General features: G+C 57.3%; 1 protein-coding gene across 1 annotated transcript; it reads left to right on the top strand.

Annotated features, from left to right (window-relative positions):
* Positions 1-7443: 7443 nt before the first annotated feature.
* On the top strand, positions 7444-11480 carry FANCI (Fanconi anemia complementation group I; the record flags this gene model as incomplete). The annotated part of the gene is made up of 6 exons (XM_037221200.1): positions 7444-7614; positions 8122-9177; positions 9526-9774; positions 9943-10094; positions 10967-11288; positions 11418-11480. Coding segments are annotated over 6 exons (2013 nt in total), but the record flags the coding sequence as incomplete, so codon positions are not given.
* Positions 11481-16953: the final 5473 nt, after the last annotated feature.

Raw genomic sequence — 16953 nt, 5'->3', positions numbered from 1 at the left:
CGGCCACAGAGTGTCCGATTTCAGCTCCAGCAGCGACACAAGGTATGCTTACACATGCCGACGGCCATGGGGATGGATCAGACAGAACATTCTGGGGCAGCCAGGGACACTGGTCAGAGCGTCCTTGCTGGGGCAGCCAAAGGCGCAAATAAAAAGCACAAGATACCAGATCTCTCAAAGATACCAGCACGATGGCACGGCCTGAAGGCACAGGTACTGCGGAAGCAAATATACACCAATGTGCAAAAAAGACGACAAACCGCAAACAAGATGCTGTTAACTGAGAAGAGGTGAACAGAGCAGCCTAGTCGACTCGATTTGGAAGCGAACGGAGGACTGTTCGTAACTATGCAAACTCAAATTCTCTCTGACCTTACTCCGAGACAAATATTGGGCTAAGTAGTGACCCCCATGTCGGTATATGCACCTCATCCTACCCATCCCCTTACCAAATTTAAGGCCATGTATTCGTGCGTACGTAACAGTATGCTGAAAGCTGAAAACTGCATGTAAGTCCGCAAAAAAGAGAAGATCAACAATATGCAGCATCCATTTCAGCAGTTCCAGGTACGCTAGAAACGGCGAGGGCCGTACCGCGGTTTTCAGTGAAAGCGTTGGAGCTGTGTCCCGCTGGTGAAATTTTGGGTGCGCCTATGCACAAGTGTCACATATTTCTAGCGGCCGTCAAGCCGGTGTCACCCTGCGGAACGACATCGCGGGACGGCTTGTGGGAGCCGTTTTTCCTGGGCGGCGAGGCACGGCACCACTGGAAGTTCGTGCGCCTGTCCCCCGGCGACGGCCACGTTGACTGTCGGCTACACCGGGCCTGAAGCCGAGGCCCGGCGGCCGGGTGGCCGAGAATGTCACTTCAACTGTCCCAGTTGTTACAGTTGGGTTATGCGCCTGCGTGAAGGGGGAGGGGAAAACAGCCAGATCCGAATCAAGCACAACGCGAATTGTAAAGACCGGTCTTTCGGGCACTTTCGCGCCCTGACCTCAGCGGGGTGTGAACTGCATCTGTGAAAATTTTGTTTGGTTTGGGCCGCGCGATCATTATAGGTGTGGTCATCAAGCTTAGGTCGAATCACAGCATGATGCATTTAGGGCTTATTTCCCATGACTTAGTTTTATCATTGAGTTAATCGATCTATTTTGTCAATAAATAAGGTGCACTCTTGTGCTTGTGTTTATGCATTTCGTATTTCGTTGCCCGCAAACCCCATGACAGAACGCAAACCTCATTCGTAAGGAAGGCGGCGCCAGGAGGTGATTAATGAAGCGTGTCACGATGCATTGACAGGGCCCGTTCGAGCGTCTGGGATTTCTGCGGTAACGGCTGGCACAGCTAGATGACTGGCGGCGTGAAAACTTCTCACAAGCAGGGTTTACCTGAAGCCAGTTGTAGGTCGCGGAGGAACGACACAGGATCGCCGATGTTCTGGACCTCCCGGAGGCTCGGCATCAGCGCCTCTAGCTCCTTTCTGGCGTTGAAGCCGAGCGTCACGCTCCTGAGCCTGGTCTTCGTCTGTAAACCAATGCCGGTCATATAAATTTTCGGCGTATACGGTTACTTGCATTACTTACGTCACTATTTCTGTCGTGTTTTCCAGGCATTTTGCATGCAAGCCGTCGTTGCGTGGGTTCTGGACCAGCGCGTTCGATAATGATTATGTATACATATATATATATATATATATATATATATATATATATATATATATATATATATATATATATGTATCATCATCATCAATACACTTCCACGCCAATATATCTTACCTACACCTTCACCAATAAAATGTTCCAGGCTCAGGCAGAGTGCTTCTATAAGTACACCTGCGAACGTTGGGCATCCCAAACATGGTCAATCACTTACGCAGTCTCGTCGCGTGTCGGGTGGGAGCCATACGTCAACTTGCATTCAAGTCTATATGGCGTATACACGTTGTGTCATCCATATTAGTTGACTGAAATGAGCCATGACCTTTAGGGACAGTCGCGCGCGAATCACTTACCACTACACTCTGTATCCTGGCTAGGATTTCGAGTCGCATGGAAGTATCGTTGAAACGACGGTCAACGCCCGTTGCTACGACTTCCGCGTAGAAACACACACGTGGGCCACAGGAGAACGTATCGGGCTGGAGCGGAGTCTCGCCCGGGACCACAAGCCTCCAACGTCCCCACGCCGTCTCTCGGTCGGTTGCAGGCCTGCTGTCAGATGACACCAGATCGACTGCCTCCACCATCCGCTGAATGAAGGCGATGTCCAGTCTGTTGGGCCGAAGGTTCAGGGAGTCCATGTGCACGATAGTCTTGGACCCTATGGCCACGATGTACAGCGCCCAATGGTTTCCGTTTCGATGGTAGGGCAGCAGCCAAACCATTCCAAGGTGAGCGTCACGAGCTTCCAGGTGTTCGCGCAGCATCTCGCTGGTACGGCCGGCCATCATGGACTCCTGCCAGTATGTGGCAAAGCTGATCACCCTACCACCAGACGACCACGCCAATGCAAGACAGTAGCTGTTGATGACGTCGTCCATGAGCCACTCCCCTGGCGCCAAAGACTTAAGAGCGTCGGCGTCCAGCTGGACACCGTCCCACGGTTTGCCGCGTCCCTGCGTGGTCACTTGCGGTGCTCGGCGGGCTCGTGTGGTACTCATCGCCGCAGGACTGCTGGCAGCGACTGGGTTGACGTCCGCCTCCTTCCCCTCAGTAGTGTCACCTCCTGTCTGCGCGTTCACTTGCGGTACTTGGCGGGCTCGTGTGGCACTCATCGCTGCGGGACTGCTGGCAGTGACTGGGTTGACGTCCGCCTCCTTCCCCTCAGTAGTGTCACCTCCTGTCTGCGCGTTCACTTGCGGTGCTTGGCGGGCTCGTGTGGCACTCATCGCTGCAGGACTGCTGGCAGCGACTGGGTTGACGTCCGCCTCCTTCCCCTCAGTAGTGTCACCTCCTGTCTGCGCGTTCACTTGCGGTACTTGGCGGGCTCGTGTGGCACTCATCGCTGCGGGACTGCTGGCAGTGACTGGGTTGACGTCCGCCTCCTTCCCCTCAGAAGTGTCACCGCCTGTCTGCACGGTCATTTGCGGTGCTTGGCGGGCTCTATTTGCCCGTTTCCGGGCACGGCGAACAAATGGAGTTTCTGCAGTACGCTTGCGACGGCAATGACTAGCCTCAGGATCCACGGGCCCATCTGTCATGCAGGTGGGTGGACGCATTCGTGCGTACCATGAGGGCTTGTCAGCTTTGGACTCCCGCTTCGCCCAGTATTCCTCTTGCTTCTCGGGATTTTGCAAGGGGCTCTCTTCTTGGAACCGTCTCTTGCCCCTCGGGGCTGGACGCCCGGGGACCACATCCAGTTTAGCGCGCACCGCGCCGTCGTTCAGCAGCTTGCGAACGAATTCGCATGGGTGCAGCCGAAGGCGTCCACGCAGCAGCTGCTTTTTCACCACCCTCATATAGGACTCAACAGCAGCGTTCGAGGTCACCCTTTCCGAGAGGAGCTGGCTCCACAGAGGAGCCAGTGGCATGAGGGCTCGCAGCAGGTACTGGGGCAACGCGGGGCAGTAGAAGTTACTGGTCACTTGCTCTGAGTCCAGGACGTCAGCCTCGGCCATTTTCAGCACCTGATCGAAATGTCGGACGAACGACGTTTTGGCTCGGTACGTCCTGATTGAGTCCGGTGGTGGTTCTGGCTCATCCTCTGGCTGAGCGGACTCGGGCGCGCCTGTTGCCGAACCGAGCTTGTCGACAAGGTTCTGGGGCTGCTCCTTGGACAGAGCAAGCACGCAGAAGTTGGCGAACAGACGATCCATGTCGTCCAGACTGGCGGCCGTCTGAAGCCTAGCGAAAAGCCACATGTAGCCCGCGGCGCTGTCATGTCGCACACCGTGCTGTTTGAGCACGTGGGAGAGGCGGTGCGAGACATGTGCTCTACAGAGGCTGATGATTGTGCCCGGAGGTCGGCTTCCCTTCGTCGCCTCCCAACACGTCTCCAGGTACGTCATGAGGGTGGTCTTCAGCACACTTTCGGCTACGGCGTGAAGCAACGCCCAACTCAAGTCCATGACGATGCGTGGTGGCGCGAAGGCGTCTCTCGTGACGATCTTGAAGTCTCGGGCTACCTGCGATAGAAAGTGTGCTAGGACCGGGACAGTGTGGCACTCAGCAAGGAGATGAGCGAGCAGATAGCTCGTGTCAACCTCCCTCACGCCCTCCGCCACCACGACATACAGATAGGGACGCTTGGCCCCGATCTGTTTCGTCACAGACCCTGTTGCGTCGATGTGCAGGGTCGTCTGGTGTCCATGGTATCTTCGTAAGAAGTGCTCTCGATACAGGTGCACTACGAGGGGGGCCTTGCCGATTAGGTGGATACCACCCTGCAGCGTCTTGCTGCTCGAGTCGGCCGCAGCCGAATCCTCCATGCGGCACGCCATATCCTACGCAAAATTCCACCCCAAAGGCAGTGATTTTCGGAATCAGCGTGTTGAGAAGGCCCTGCACACCAAATTTGGCGGCAATCGAGACGCCCCGCATTATCACATTGGGATGTTACGCAGCATATAACTCGAAAATTACGCAAAATTCCACCCCAAAGACATTGATTTTCAGAATCAGCGTGTTGAGAAGGCCCTGCACACCAAATTTGGCGGCAATCGAGACGCCCCGCAATATCACATTGGGATGTTACGCAGCGTATAACTCGAAAATTACGCAAAATTCCACCCCAAAGACATTGATTTTCGGAATCAGCGTGTTGAGAAGGCCCTGCACACCAAGTTTGGAGGCAATCGAGACGCCCCGCAATATCACATTGGGATGTTACGCAGCGTATAACTCAAAAATTACGCAAAATTCCACCCCAAAGACATTGATTTTCGGAATCAGCGTGTTAAGAAGGCCCTGCACACCAAATTTGGAGGCAATCGAGACGCCCCGCAATATCACATTGGGATGTTACGCAGCGTATAACTCAAAAATTACGCAAAATTCCACCCCAAAGACGCTGATTTTCGGAATCAGCGTGTTGAGAAGGCCCTGCACACCAAATTTGGAGGCAATCGAGACGCCCCGCAGTATCACATTGGGATGTTACGCAGCGTATAACTCGAAAATTACGCAAAATTCCACCCCAAAGGCAGTGATTTTCGGAATCAGCGTGTTGAGAAGGCCCTGCACACCAAATTTGGCGGCAATCGAGACGCCCCGCAATATCACATTGGGATGTTACGCAGCGTATAACTCGAAAATTACGCAAAATTCCACCCCAAAGACATTGATTTTCGGAATCAGCGTGTTGAGAAGGCCCTGCACACCAAATTTGGAGGCAATCGAGACGCCCCGCAGTATCACATTGGGATGTTACGCAGCGTATAACTCGAAAATTACGCAAAATTCCACCCCAAAGGCAGTGATTTTCGGAATCAGCGTGTTGAGAAGGCCCTGCACACCAAATTTGGCGGCAATCGAGACGCCCCGCAATATCACATTGGGATGTTACGCAGCGTATAACTCGAAAATTACGCAAAATTCCACCCCAAAGACATTGATTTTCGGAATCAGCGTGTTGAGAAGGCCCTGCACACCAAATTTGGCGGCAATCGAGACGCCCCGCAATATCACATTGGGATGTTACGCAGCGTATAACTCAAAAATTACGCAAAATTCCACCCCAAAGACATTGATTTTCGGAATCAGCGTGTTGAGAAGGCCCTGCACACCAAATTTGGGGGCAATCGAGACGCCCCGCAATATCACATTGGGATGTTACGCAGCGTATAACTCGAAAATTACGCAAAATTCCACCCCAAAGGCAGTGATTTTCGGAATCAGCGTGTTGAGAAGGCCCTGCACACCAAATTTGGCGGCAATCGAGACGCCCCGCAATATCCAACTGGCAATTGGATATCAATCTGCTGCTAGATTGACGGACGTTTGTTATGAATGGCCCGTGCAGTCATTGCGGCGGCTTTCATGGCGCGTCAGTGTCAAAATCATGTTGCGCGCCAGTTTCCAAAAGTGGCATGAACAGCACTGGGTTCCGCATTGCCGTGCCGCATTACTTTCAAGAGTATACCCTGGCGCTTACTTGCCCTGACACTTTCCGGCATCTATTGCCCTGACCCTGACGGTTTTGGCGACAGCTGACCTATTGAAGCGTCGTCATTACGTCGCTGTACGTGGAGATTTTTGTGCAGACGAGCGCGCTACATGGTGAATCGTAAGAATATTTCACTACCTGTTATGGCGTGGGTGGGTGCGTGTGCATGTGTGTGTGTGTGTGTGTATTGAAGAAGCCTCATTTTGTTTTTTGAGCTCATGTTTCTGTCATATGCACATTGGTGTATATCAGAGCTTGGTCCCAATACTGCCTTGCCTCCAGGCTCCAACAAAACTCCACCCACCCACCGACCGCATCTGGGTTGGCTTGGCATTCACTGGGTGTTAAAAGCAACAATATGAATCACCACAATACAATTTGGAGATGTTAGATGTTATGTGCAGCTCATTCTTTGTGCATACATACCTCATGTGTGTACATTCCACCTTTGTGTGAAGTATATTTCAATCCACAACTAAGCGCACTCCTCACATTTGTGGCCCATCCCACGACCTTTGTGCATACCTGTCGAGAATTTCATGTGTGTAACTTCATGCTATTTTCAGAACATTGGCTGACTTTTGCATGACATTATGTCAGCTCTGCATGAGAAGATAACTGCATCCTCCAGTGACAGTGAGGCACTGAGAGAACTTCTGTCAAATGCATCAGCAGAAGACATGGGCAGTGCTGTGCTGAGCATCACCAAGTCAGCTGATGCCAGCTCGGTGCTCAACGCAGCACTCTCTGCCCTGAACTCAGAAACCCTCCAGTCAAAAAAGCTAGCTCTAGTCCAGGCCTGCATAGAAGCACTGAAGAGTGACAGTATTGACTTGCGCTGCGCTCGGGACGTGATGGGCATGCTCCTGCTACAGCTGTCCTCGCTGCCACCGACCAGCATCAGCCAGCTCACGCTGGAGTACGTGGCGGCCATCCGACAGTCTGACTCTCTATCGGGCTGCTGGATCGAACTCTTCCCGAAGCTGTTGACCATGCTGTCCGACTGTGCCGAGGTCACGTACGACGGCGATACGCTGCCGGGCCGCGAGGCGCGCGCCCAGGTGCTGGCGGCCGTGTGTCGGGCTGACTGGAGCGGCCCTACCGCCACGCGGCTGGCCGAGGTGTTGCGCGACGAGCAGCTGGCCGCCGACGAGCTGGACCAGCTGCTGGAGACGGTGCGTGGCCTGCTGGGCCGGCTGGATCACCAGCAGCTGCCGCCGCTGGTCTATCAGCTGGTGCGGCTCTGCGCCGGCCCGGCCGGCTCCAAGCTGCTCCACCTCCTGCTCGAGTACTTCGCCGAACAGGAGGAGCTCGCGCGCGCCGACGGCGGGGACGGGCGCGCCGCCGCCGGCCTCCGCCAGGCCGAAGGCACCGTCATCTACCACGTGACGCACGCGCCCAGCCTGGAGCAGGGCTTGGTGCGCGAGTTCGTGCGCCACGTGCGCGCCTCGGTGCAGTGCCCGGCACGCCTGTTGACGCCGTTCAGCCTGGCGCTGGCGCTGGCGCTGGCCGCCGGCGAGAGCCACGCGCAGCCGGTGCTGGACGCGCTGGTGGCCGCGTTGGCGCGCACGGCCCGCGAGACGGTGCTGCGCGAGGAGAGCCGCTGGCTGCGCGACGCGGCCGCCGCGCCGCCCGACGCCGACCGGCTGCTGCTGGAGGCGGCCGCGCTCTGCGCCGGCGGCTGGGCGCCCGTCGGCGACGGCCTGCTGCGGCTGGCGTTCGCGCTGCTGGCGGCCGGCGGCGCGCGGCTGGCGCGGCTCGGCGCTCGCGCCCTGACAGCGCTGATCGGCCGGCGGCCGGAGCTGGCGCGCGACGCCGTGGCGCGGCTGGTCTCATGCCTGGCCGGCGGCGACCGCGCCGAGGCGCACGTGGACGCGCTCGGCCAGCTGGTGGCCGGCTGTCCCCTGACGGTGGCCGAGAGTCGCGCCTGTCTCACCGACCTGCTGGCGCATCTCGGCCTGCTGCCGCTGGCCACTGCGCGCCGCCTGCTGGCCGCCCTGCTGCCCGTGCTGAAGCTGTGCGTGCCGCTGAAGGACCACCTGGTGCTGGCGCTGCGCAAGCTGCTGGTTAGCAAGCGGTGCGAGGCGCGCCAGACGGCCGTCTGCGAGCTGCTGCTGTGCCTGCGCCACTTCCGCGTGGCCAGCAGTCTGCCGTTCAGCCAGGCGTCGCAGAACTTCTCCTGCGCCATGAGCCAGGTGGCGGCCGACCTGGGACCAGCGTTCCCCACCTCGGCCAATGAGGCGCTCTGTCTGGAGCTGCTGGGCGTGCTGCGCCGCTGCCTGGGTCAGCAAGCGGCCGTGCGCGCCACGCTGTACGCCGGCCTGCACGAGGTGCTCAGTCGCAACCCGGAGCTGTCCGAGTCGGTGCTGGCCATGCTGCTGCAGCAGCTGCGGCTGTACGTGGAGCAGCGCGCCGGTGCGCCGCCGCTGAAGCTGTCCGCCTGCCTGGAGGTGGGCGCCGAGGAGGTGACGCTGCTGGAGCCGCTGCCGGAGCTGATAACGGCGCTGGCTGCCTGCGCGCGACGTCTGCTGGCCGCCGCCGCCGACGAGGAGACGGAGGACGAGGGTCCCGAGCTGCTGGCGGCCCGCGAGGCGGAGCGCGCGCTTGACGACATCGCTAAGGACATGATGAATGTCGAGGTGGACGACTTCGGCATCGGGAAAGAGTCGGAGGTGGGCGGCGCGTCGGTGGACGGCAAGCGGAACGCCGTGCTGTTGCATCTGCTGCAGGACGTGTACCAGGCGCTGCTGGACCACCGCTACCAGACGCCGTTTGAGCAGGATGAGGCCAAGGCCACCGTCATCACCTGCCTCTTCGAGAAGTACAGCGCCGTCGCCGACCTCGTCAAGCAAAAGGCGCCGGCCAAGGGCAAGAAGAAGGACGCCGAGCGCGCAAAGCCGGCGACGGGCAAATCGCGCGCGCGCGACCCGGCGCTGGACCCGCTGTGCCTGAGCTTGCGCTCGGTGACGCGGCTGCTCTCGGCGCTGACCGCCGACGCCGACCCTGCGCACCACGTGGCGCTGGAGCGGCTGCGCGGTCAGCCTGCGCTCGTGTGCCACGCGGCCGAGGCGGCGCGCCAGCTGTGCGCCCAGCTGCGCGCCGACGGCGAGTGCGCCGGCGCCGAGGGCGCCAACGCGCGCCACGTGTTTGAGCTGGCCGGCCGGCTGGCGCCGGCGCTGCTGCGCCTGGCCGCGGCCGAGGACGAGGCCGACCTGGCGCCGGCCTGCCTCGAGGCGCTGGCCGACCTGCTGGACGCCTTCCGCGAGCACTTCACCGATGGGCTGCCGGCGCTGCTGGAGGCGTGCGCGGAGCGCGGCGCCGCCGGGCTGCTGGCGCGTCTGCGCCTGCTGCTGGCCGCCGGCAGCGGCGCGCGCGCCACGCCGCCGCTGCTGCGCCTCCTGCTGCTGGTCGCCTCCCAGGCGCCCGACCAGCACGAGGACCTGCTGGGCTGGAGCCAGCAGCTGCTGCGCCAGCCGCCGGATGACGAGCCGCAGTTCTGCCGTCAGCTGGTGGAGCTGGCGCTGGCTCTGAGCGACCGCTGCTCGGCGCACTCGTCGCTGGCGCGCCAGCTGGCGCGTGCCGTGCACGAGCGACTGGGCGACTTGGACGAGGAGACGCGGCTGGCCGCCTCCGAGGTGGCGCTCGACGCCGTCTCCGAGCGCAGCGGCGTCGCCTGCCTGCTGGCACTGTGCCAGCGGCTGACCGGCTGGCTGGACGCGCTGGACTGGCTACTGGCCGGCTGCCGCGCGGCGGCCGGCGCGCTGCTGGACGAGGCGGAGGCGGCGCGCGAGGCGGCCGTCTGCGGCCGGCTGCTGGCGCTGGTGGCCGTGCTGGACGAGCTGGTGCAGGCGGCCGTGCCGCTGGGGCCCGCCTCCGACGCCGTGCTCCGGCTGCTGGGCCGGGCCTACGTCAGTTTGGCCGCGCTCGTCAAGTACTACGCCGCCCGCAGCCGCCACGGCCGGCTCAATCGGCACACCATGTGCGCCAAGTGAGTGCTGCCGTGCGGTGGAGCGTGGGTCGGTCGCCTCCAGCGGATCCTCGTGGCTCGTTTATCTGTTGCGTGTCTTTTGGGTACCTAGACGTACGGGCGTAGACGTGCGTGCGTTAGTAGGTACGTGGGTAGTGGTTTGTTCGAAGGCACGCAGAATATCCCATTTTTGCCGTGCCTCCGGCTTTAAATTGCCATGTGATGTGTGTTCTGGCGGGACGGGAATTCGGGTATCCTCTAAAGAACAATGCTTCCTTAGCCTTGGAAAAGACAACTGGCGCAGGCTTACTTCCATTAAAATTACGAGCATTTCTACATTCATGCGAACTTAAACACCCATTGTCCTGCCAATTTAGCTTATTATGACTGTGATTGCATGAGGCCCCGTAAGTACTTATCCAGACACGCTATGCCATGCTACACCTACCGCCATGTTCCTCGTGTTCCTGATCATTCTTACCACTTTCCACTACCTGTTTTGCGTCGCGGTCCATCCGACTAGTGTTTGACGTTAACTTCTCCCGCTGTACAGGCCCTGTCACGAACCTTTTTGTACGTACTCCATGTACCAGTACTTGTGCAACGCATTAGCGCTTACCCACCAACAATGCTGGTGTTGGGCTGGTTGCCAGCTGATCTCGGTCGCAGCTCTTCACCGCCAACCAGCCAGTGCCAACCAGTCCCCTTGGTTCTGGTCTGAGCCTGCATTCAGCCGCCTCTTTGTTACCGTTGTGTCCCGCCTCTCTGTCACTGTTACTCCTCGTAACTCTCTCACAAGTTAACCTGTTGCCAAGTTCTCTCAGCCGCCTCCCCCCCCCCCCCCTTCGCGGGCACGTTTCGTGCCTCGCTCTTACCGTCCAGTCGCTCTCCAGATTCGAACGCGTGCTGGAGGGGTGCGGCCGCTCCCTGACGCCGCACGTCTACACCTTCATCACGTTCACCGAGTCGCAGCAGCGGCAGCAGCGCCAGGCGAAGCGGGCCGATCCGGCCGGCACGCGGGCGCGCGTGCTGCGCCAGACGCGTCTCATCCCCGTGCTCGTCTGCAACATCGAACAGTTCGAGAAGCACCTGATCGCTCTAGCGCAGCGCACCAAGCTGGACCTCCACGCCGGCGTTAAGCTCAGCACGTCGCGCGACTTCCGCATCAACCAGGCGGCGCTGCAGGCGGCGCTGGAGCGCGCCGCCAGCTCGGACGACGACGAGCCGGAGGAGGAGGCACCGGCGGCGGCGGGCGCGCGGCCGGCGCCGGCGGCCGCCGCCAGCCAGGCGTCGGCGCTGGGCCGGAGCTCCCAGGTCGGCGGCCCTCTCACGCGGCCCTCGCAGAAGGCCTCGAAGCTGTCGCGCACCTCCAAGCCGGCCGCCAAGAAACCGAAGGTGGAGAAGTGAGCCAGCTGCCCTGGCTTGGGATGTGTGGTCGGACACCCAGTTCAAGACGCGACTGCGGAAGTCCTAGGTGTGCGTGTGGCCTTACTTTGCATCGAGCGATGGTTGTTGAATGTCATGTGTTTTTGTATCTGCCGGTATAGGTACATGTTGTGCGCGTGTATTCGCAAGTTGCGTTCAGAGAAGGCTGTCAGCTGAGATCGCCGTGGCAATACATTTGGCTCTTTCGTCAGGGCTGTTTAATCTTTTTAAAACAGTGTTGGTGTCGCCCTAACCCTCTCGTGACATGTAGGGACCGAGCACGCCGTACTTAAATGCAAAACAGTCTTCCGCACGGGCTTCTGCATATTACCCGAAACATAAACAGCTGACACGCTAGTGTAAATACGAGGTGTGATCAAAAGCTTCGGAGGCTTGGTCTTGGCCAGGTCTATAAAGACGAAAACGTGCCTGCTTAAAAATTGGCCGTCATCCTGTTCAAAGTAGTCATCTCGTGCATCAATGCGTCGCTCCCGTCGCTTCTGCTACGCTAGGAACGCTCCCTGGATGTGACGCTCTAAGCATGTCAAAAATGCGTCTGCGATTCGCACTGGATCTCCTCCACGTTGTCAAAACGGCGATCCTGCAGCCTGGACTCTATCTTGGGAAAGAGGGTGAAGTCACTGGGAACCACAGCCGGTGAGTAGGACAGAGAAGAAACGACGGTGGTATTGGTGTGGGTCAACAGCTCGCGCGTCCTCGACGTACCGTCACGCACCGGCGATCAAAATCCCGATTTAAGTTCCCAAAGGGCTGGCCGGATGTCGCATTCAGGAGCTTGGTCCTGAGGGCCAGACCTTCAAATGCCAGTCAGCTGTCCCTTCGCGCCGATCGAGAGCCGCTGACTCGATTCAGGGCCTCCGTTTCGGCCAGAGACCTCCGGTAATGGACGATTGGCTCCGCGTCGGTCTGCGCTTTGGGTGTATTTTCTAAGCAGGAACAAGGTCGTCGCACGCGGTTTGCATTGGTTGGGGGTCCCCGAAAAATGAAAGGTCTCTGTATCAGCCAAGGGCCTACGGTGCCTAACTGGGAGCTCTGTGTCGGTAAGCGTCCCTGGGCGGGCCAGAGGCCGTGTTTGGCCCCATCGGGACCAAAGACCAAAGGCCCGATTGGAAGGCTGAAAGGCCTGAAGGTCCTGAAGGGTTGGCTGTTGGTCACATTAAATACCTTTGTTCGTTGAGCCGTAGCCTGCGACCCCCATGTTGGCCAGAGGCCACCAACACCGAACAGTCGGCTCCGTGTCGGCCTGTACCCTGGGCCCATTTCCTAAGGAGGGACAAGGCCGGGCCCGCAATTTATCGGTGGTATCAGCCAAAGGCCGGGCCCGCATTGGTATCAGTCAGAGGTCCACAGCGCGTACCTAACAGGTGTTCCTATGTTGGCAAGGGGTCTCGAGTCGTCCGTGGAAATATTTGCTGAGCAGAGCCGGAGACAAACCATGAATGCCAGTGGGCCTCATGCGTTGGTCGGTGCCTCTGACGAAGAAAGGAGATATGGGAACTTATGATGAGAGTCCACACTTAGAAAATGGCTGGGATCTGTGTCGGGCAGGGTCCCCACTGCCAACCGGGGAGGGGGGGGGGGGGGGGAAGGGGCTCCACCTCATTTCAGCCAAGGGCCATTTAAGCTGATCTGGAGTCCCGTTCCAATCAATGGACCGACTGTGGCGAAAAGGGATCTTGTTGCATCAATGAGGAAGCTTGCACCGATCTGGGGTCAGCTGTCCAGGTCAAAGGACTTCTCGCGCCACCAAGGCGGCCAATGCATGATATATCTCAAGAAGGGCTCCTGGATCGATCCCTTACCTTGTCACCAGGCTGGCAGTCGGTAGGAACCCCACGCTGGGACGAAATGTTCCTTCACCCCTTGGTCGGGAACGAAAATGTGTCCCCTAGTATTTTGCCTACGGGCTCCTTGCTTGAAAAGGGACATCTCCCTCTTCCTCAAGGTAAAGTCAAAGCTGGAAGGCGTCCGTTTCGATACTGTGGGGGAGACTCTGGGTGAGCTCAGACGGTGCCTGACACGCTCAAAGGACGGACTTTCATGGAGCTTTCCAAGCGTGGCAAAAGCGACCGGAGTGGTGTATCTTGAACGATGTGGTGGCCGACTTTAAATCAGGTACGTCTTCTGCTCTTTTGGCACGGTCCCTTTAAAACACCGCATTCGTATGTAACTTTAACCTTAATATTCGTCAAGGATCTAAGATATTTAAAAAGCTGCTCATTGATTGCAGGTGCTGTGGGTCATGGCGAAATCCAATCCGTGGTTCAGCCAATTTTTTTCCGAGTTTTTCGCCACTCATAGATGCCGTTAAAGGCCCTCATAGATAAAGACCTGGGAAACATTTCACGAGCGTGTTCGCCGCTCAGTCGTGTTCGTAAATATTTCGTTGACCAGTTACGTTCGGAGGTGGTTAATGAACCCAGACAGGATCACGTGCGATAATGATCTCGTCGGGGCGTTCTTTACGCTGAACGAGTGTCGTAAATGCATCGTGTCTGGCTCAAACGCCCATGACTCACCGCCACCCCAGCAACGCGATGTTTAGATCGCCGACACTTTAACCAGCCCCGCTGCGTGGTGTGGCTTGCTGAGTGGATGGAATATTCCCACTCTTAACACGGAACGTCTGACACCGCTTGCTCAGCAAGGGGGCTCTTGCACACACAACATAACGAGGCCACCAGCACGCGGATCCCAGTCAGCCTTGGCCTGCCCGGTCCGCCGATACAACCTTGACCTTGCTGATGACTACCTCCTCAGCCGGTCCCGAGCGGTCACGTGACGACGCCGGCGGCTATCGAGGTCAGGGGGCGCCGGCGGCTGGTGGCCGGCTGCGCGGGGTGCTGGCCTCAATAGTTGCCAACAACACTTGCCAGTGTTGACTAGCAACGGCGCCTATGGATCGTCGGGCGGTGTGGCGCCGGTCAGTCGCCGACGGGGGACAGTGCTGGTCAGCCGCGGCCGGCCGACAGAGGAGAGCCGGACTCGCAGCACCGGCCCGGAGCGCCGCCCGCCACAGAGGCTCGGCCCGACCGCGGGAGAGTGGCGGACAGGGGTGCGAACATGGCCATCACCAAGGCGACGCGACGGCCCTCGCAGGGCCACAGCCCGCGCTCCAAGACCAAGGGCAAGGGCAGTGGGGCCAATGGCAACCTGTACACACACTCCAGCCCTCCCAAAGGTGAGCCGGCTCTCGCTTTATTAGCCGCATGGTGCTCATATTCATAGACCTCCCCATACGCAGTGGAAAATTTTATGGCCTGTCGTGTCCATGCCACTGGGCGTGCGCTCGAAATGTGTTGAGTTATGTTGATCGTACTCATTCCGCGTGTTGCCAGCACTGAGAAATGCACCTGCATCTTGTGTGTATGCCTCGTATGGTGCAGCACGGTCTATGGGTTGCGTACGTGTCTTCAACAAGAAGAGCACGTAATTTTTGGCTCCTCGTAAGCTACACAGTGTGTGTGGTGATATGCTTATAGTTTCATGCGCGGCGTTTTGCTACGCACCGGTGTTTTCTTTCCACGGGTGATTTACAAGTGAGTATTTAGCTGACAGATCGGAGTACTTAAGTAAATTGCGTCGTTACAAGGCATATGGAGTTCCTTGTTGACTGGAAAGTGATAGGTTTATTTGTAAAATTACAAGAAGTATGGTGTTTGCTCAACATTAGAGTGCGTCCACAAAGTAATTGCGTCGATCAGCCCATTTTCATGTCAAAAAGAGGTTTGCTAATAAACTGTTATCAGGCTTCCATGTTTTGACCAGTCGTGTTCAGGCTAATGAAGGGGTTGGACGACAGAATTGACCAAATCGCACGCAAGACAGCTCCAGGCTATTCAGGACGCAGCGTAAACACTAACCAACTGACTATTAAGTGCAGGCACTCGGGCTGTTTCTTTTGTTGGTGAAGCAGGCGCCGGCTATCGAGTACTGGAATAGTTATCATTTTCATCCACCCATGGTGTTAAAGGTATCTTGTGCTTGTCACTCGCACAGCTGCAGTAATTCACATCACCCTGGCATTATTTGACGTCTGACTAATGTAATGATGCATATCATGGCTAATCACCTACTTTCGGCCGCTGTATGCATCGATGTCTGATGAATAGGTACATTCACGGTGACACTGTTGCATGGCGTTGGCACATTAACTCCTCGTCATGGCCGCAATCGATGGCACTAAAATCGCGAACACTGCTGCGGTAGATCGCTTTACTAGCGTCGTGGCGGAAGACTAGTAGGATAGTGGCGCTGTATTTACGGTGGAGATAGGAGCATGACATCGGAGATAGTTGACGGAGTTATGGATTTGCGCCAGTCATATCATGTTGGTCGAGGGCATGAAGAGGAACCCATTTTTGGCCGTTGGGCAATGACCATTTCCTCATAGCAGCTCATCATTTAAACGATATCGCTAACCTGTGTGTCCAACCGATCTCGAATGATTCTGCTGGAGTTGGCAAGACTGAGTTTTAACTTAAGCCCGACGTCTGTATGATGCCACCATTGTCCCTAATATCCGCTAGATGCCGCCCGGTAACGAAATCTGCGATGGTATGCTGTACCGGAATGCATAGCGTTAATACACGTTGCATACCATTCAGTCATGTTGAGAATCGGAGGACGTCGGGAGTACCATACACGGCACCAGTGGCATTTAGTCCTGCCAGCAGCGTCTCAGGAATAAGCTGCCTTGACAACCCTACCTTCGCAGGACTGCGCCTATCCCGTAGCCTTACCGAATCACCAATCTTTCGGCTTAGGTTCGGAACCTGGGGCACCAATCTCACCGCGATCGCAGCCATCACTTCGTGACCACTGAGGTTGTAGGCTTTGACGCTCATTCCCGTTTGCAGTACTGCCGATGAATTCCTCGAACATCCGTCAGTGGCTGAAGGCTGGGGACCTGGAGAAGCTGGAGGACGTCATTATCGACGGACAGGGCCACAAGCTGCTGAAGGAATCGTCGGCCGACGACAAGACCAGAGCTTTCTTGCGAAGTGTTCCCGACCGTATCGTGAGTGTGCCAGTCCCCAAACAAAAACGTTATCGTGTGAGCATGTCTGGCCCACTTGTGGACACAAAAATCCTGCTGGGAAACAAGAAAACTGACATGAAAAAGCACAAATATGCGGCCGTCTTTTACAACTAGTCAAAGAAAGTTGCATGAAGTCCAAGTTTTTTCGGAGATAAGGCGTTATAAAGCTGGTTACCTGTTCTTGGGTAATGGTATAGAAAACATGAATATCATGTAATAGTGGCTATGATGTTCTTCCACGAAATCTGTAACACAAGATAAAAATGAATCATTACTTCCCCAGTCAAAAGCTCATCTTTGATCCGACTACAGCCCAAAGTCACCCAAAGCTACAGAGGTAGTCATGCATGTCACCCAACCCTTCAGAACCAGCCAAAATTTACGACCGTCCTC

Source organism: Pollicipes pollicipes, unplaced genomic scaffold (assembly GCF_011947565.3).
Source record: "Pollicipes pollicipes isolate AB1234 unplaced genomic scaffold, Ppol_2.1 Scaffold_4740;HRSCAF=5597_pilon_pilon_pilon, whole genome shotgun sequence".
NCBI classification, from domain to species: domain Eukaryota; kingdom Metazoa; phylum Arthropoda; class Thecostraca; order Pollicipedomorpha; family Pollicipedidae; genus Pollicipes; species Pollicipes pollicipes.
The sequence above is the reverse complement of the archived record's forward strand: the minus strand, read 5'-3'. Positions and strand labels throughout refer to the sequence as shown.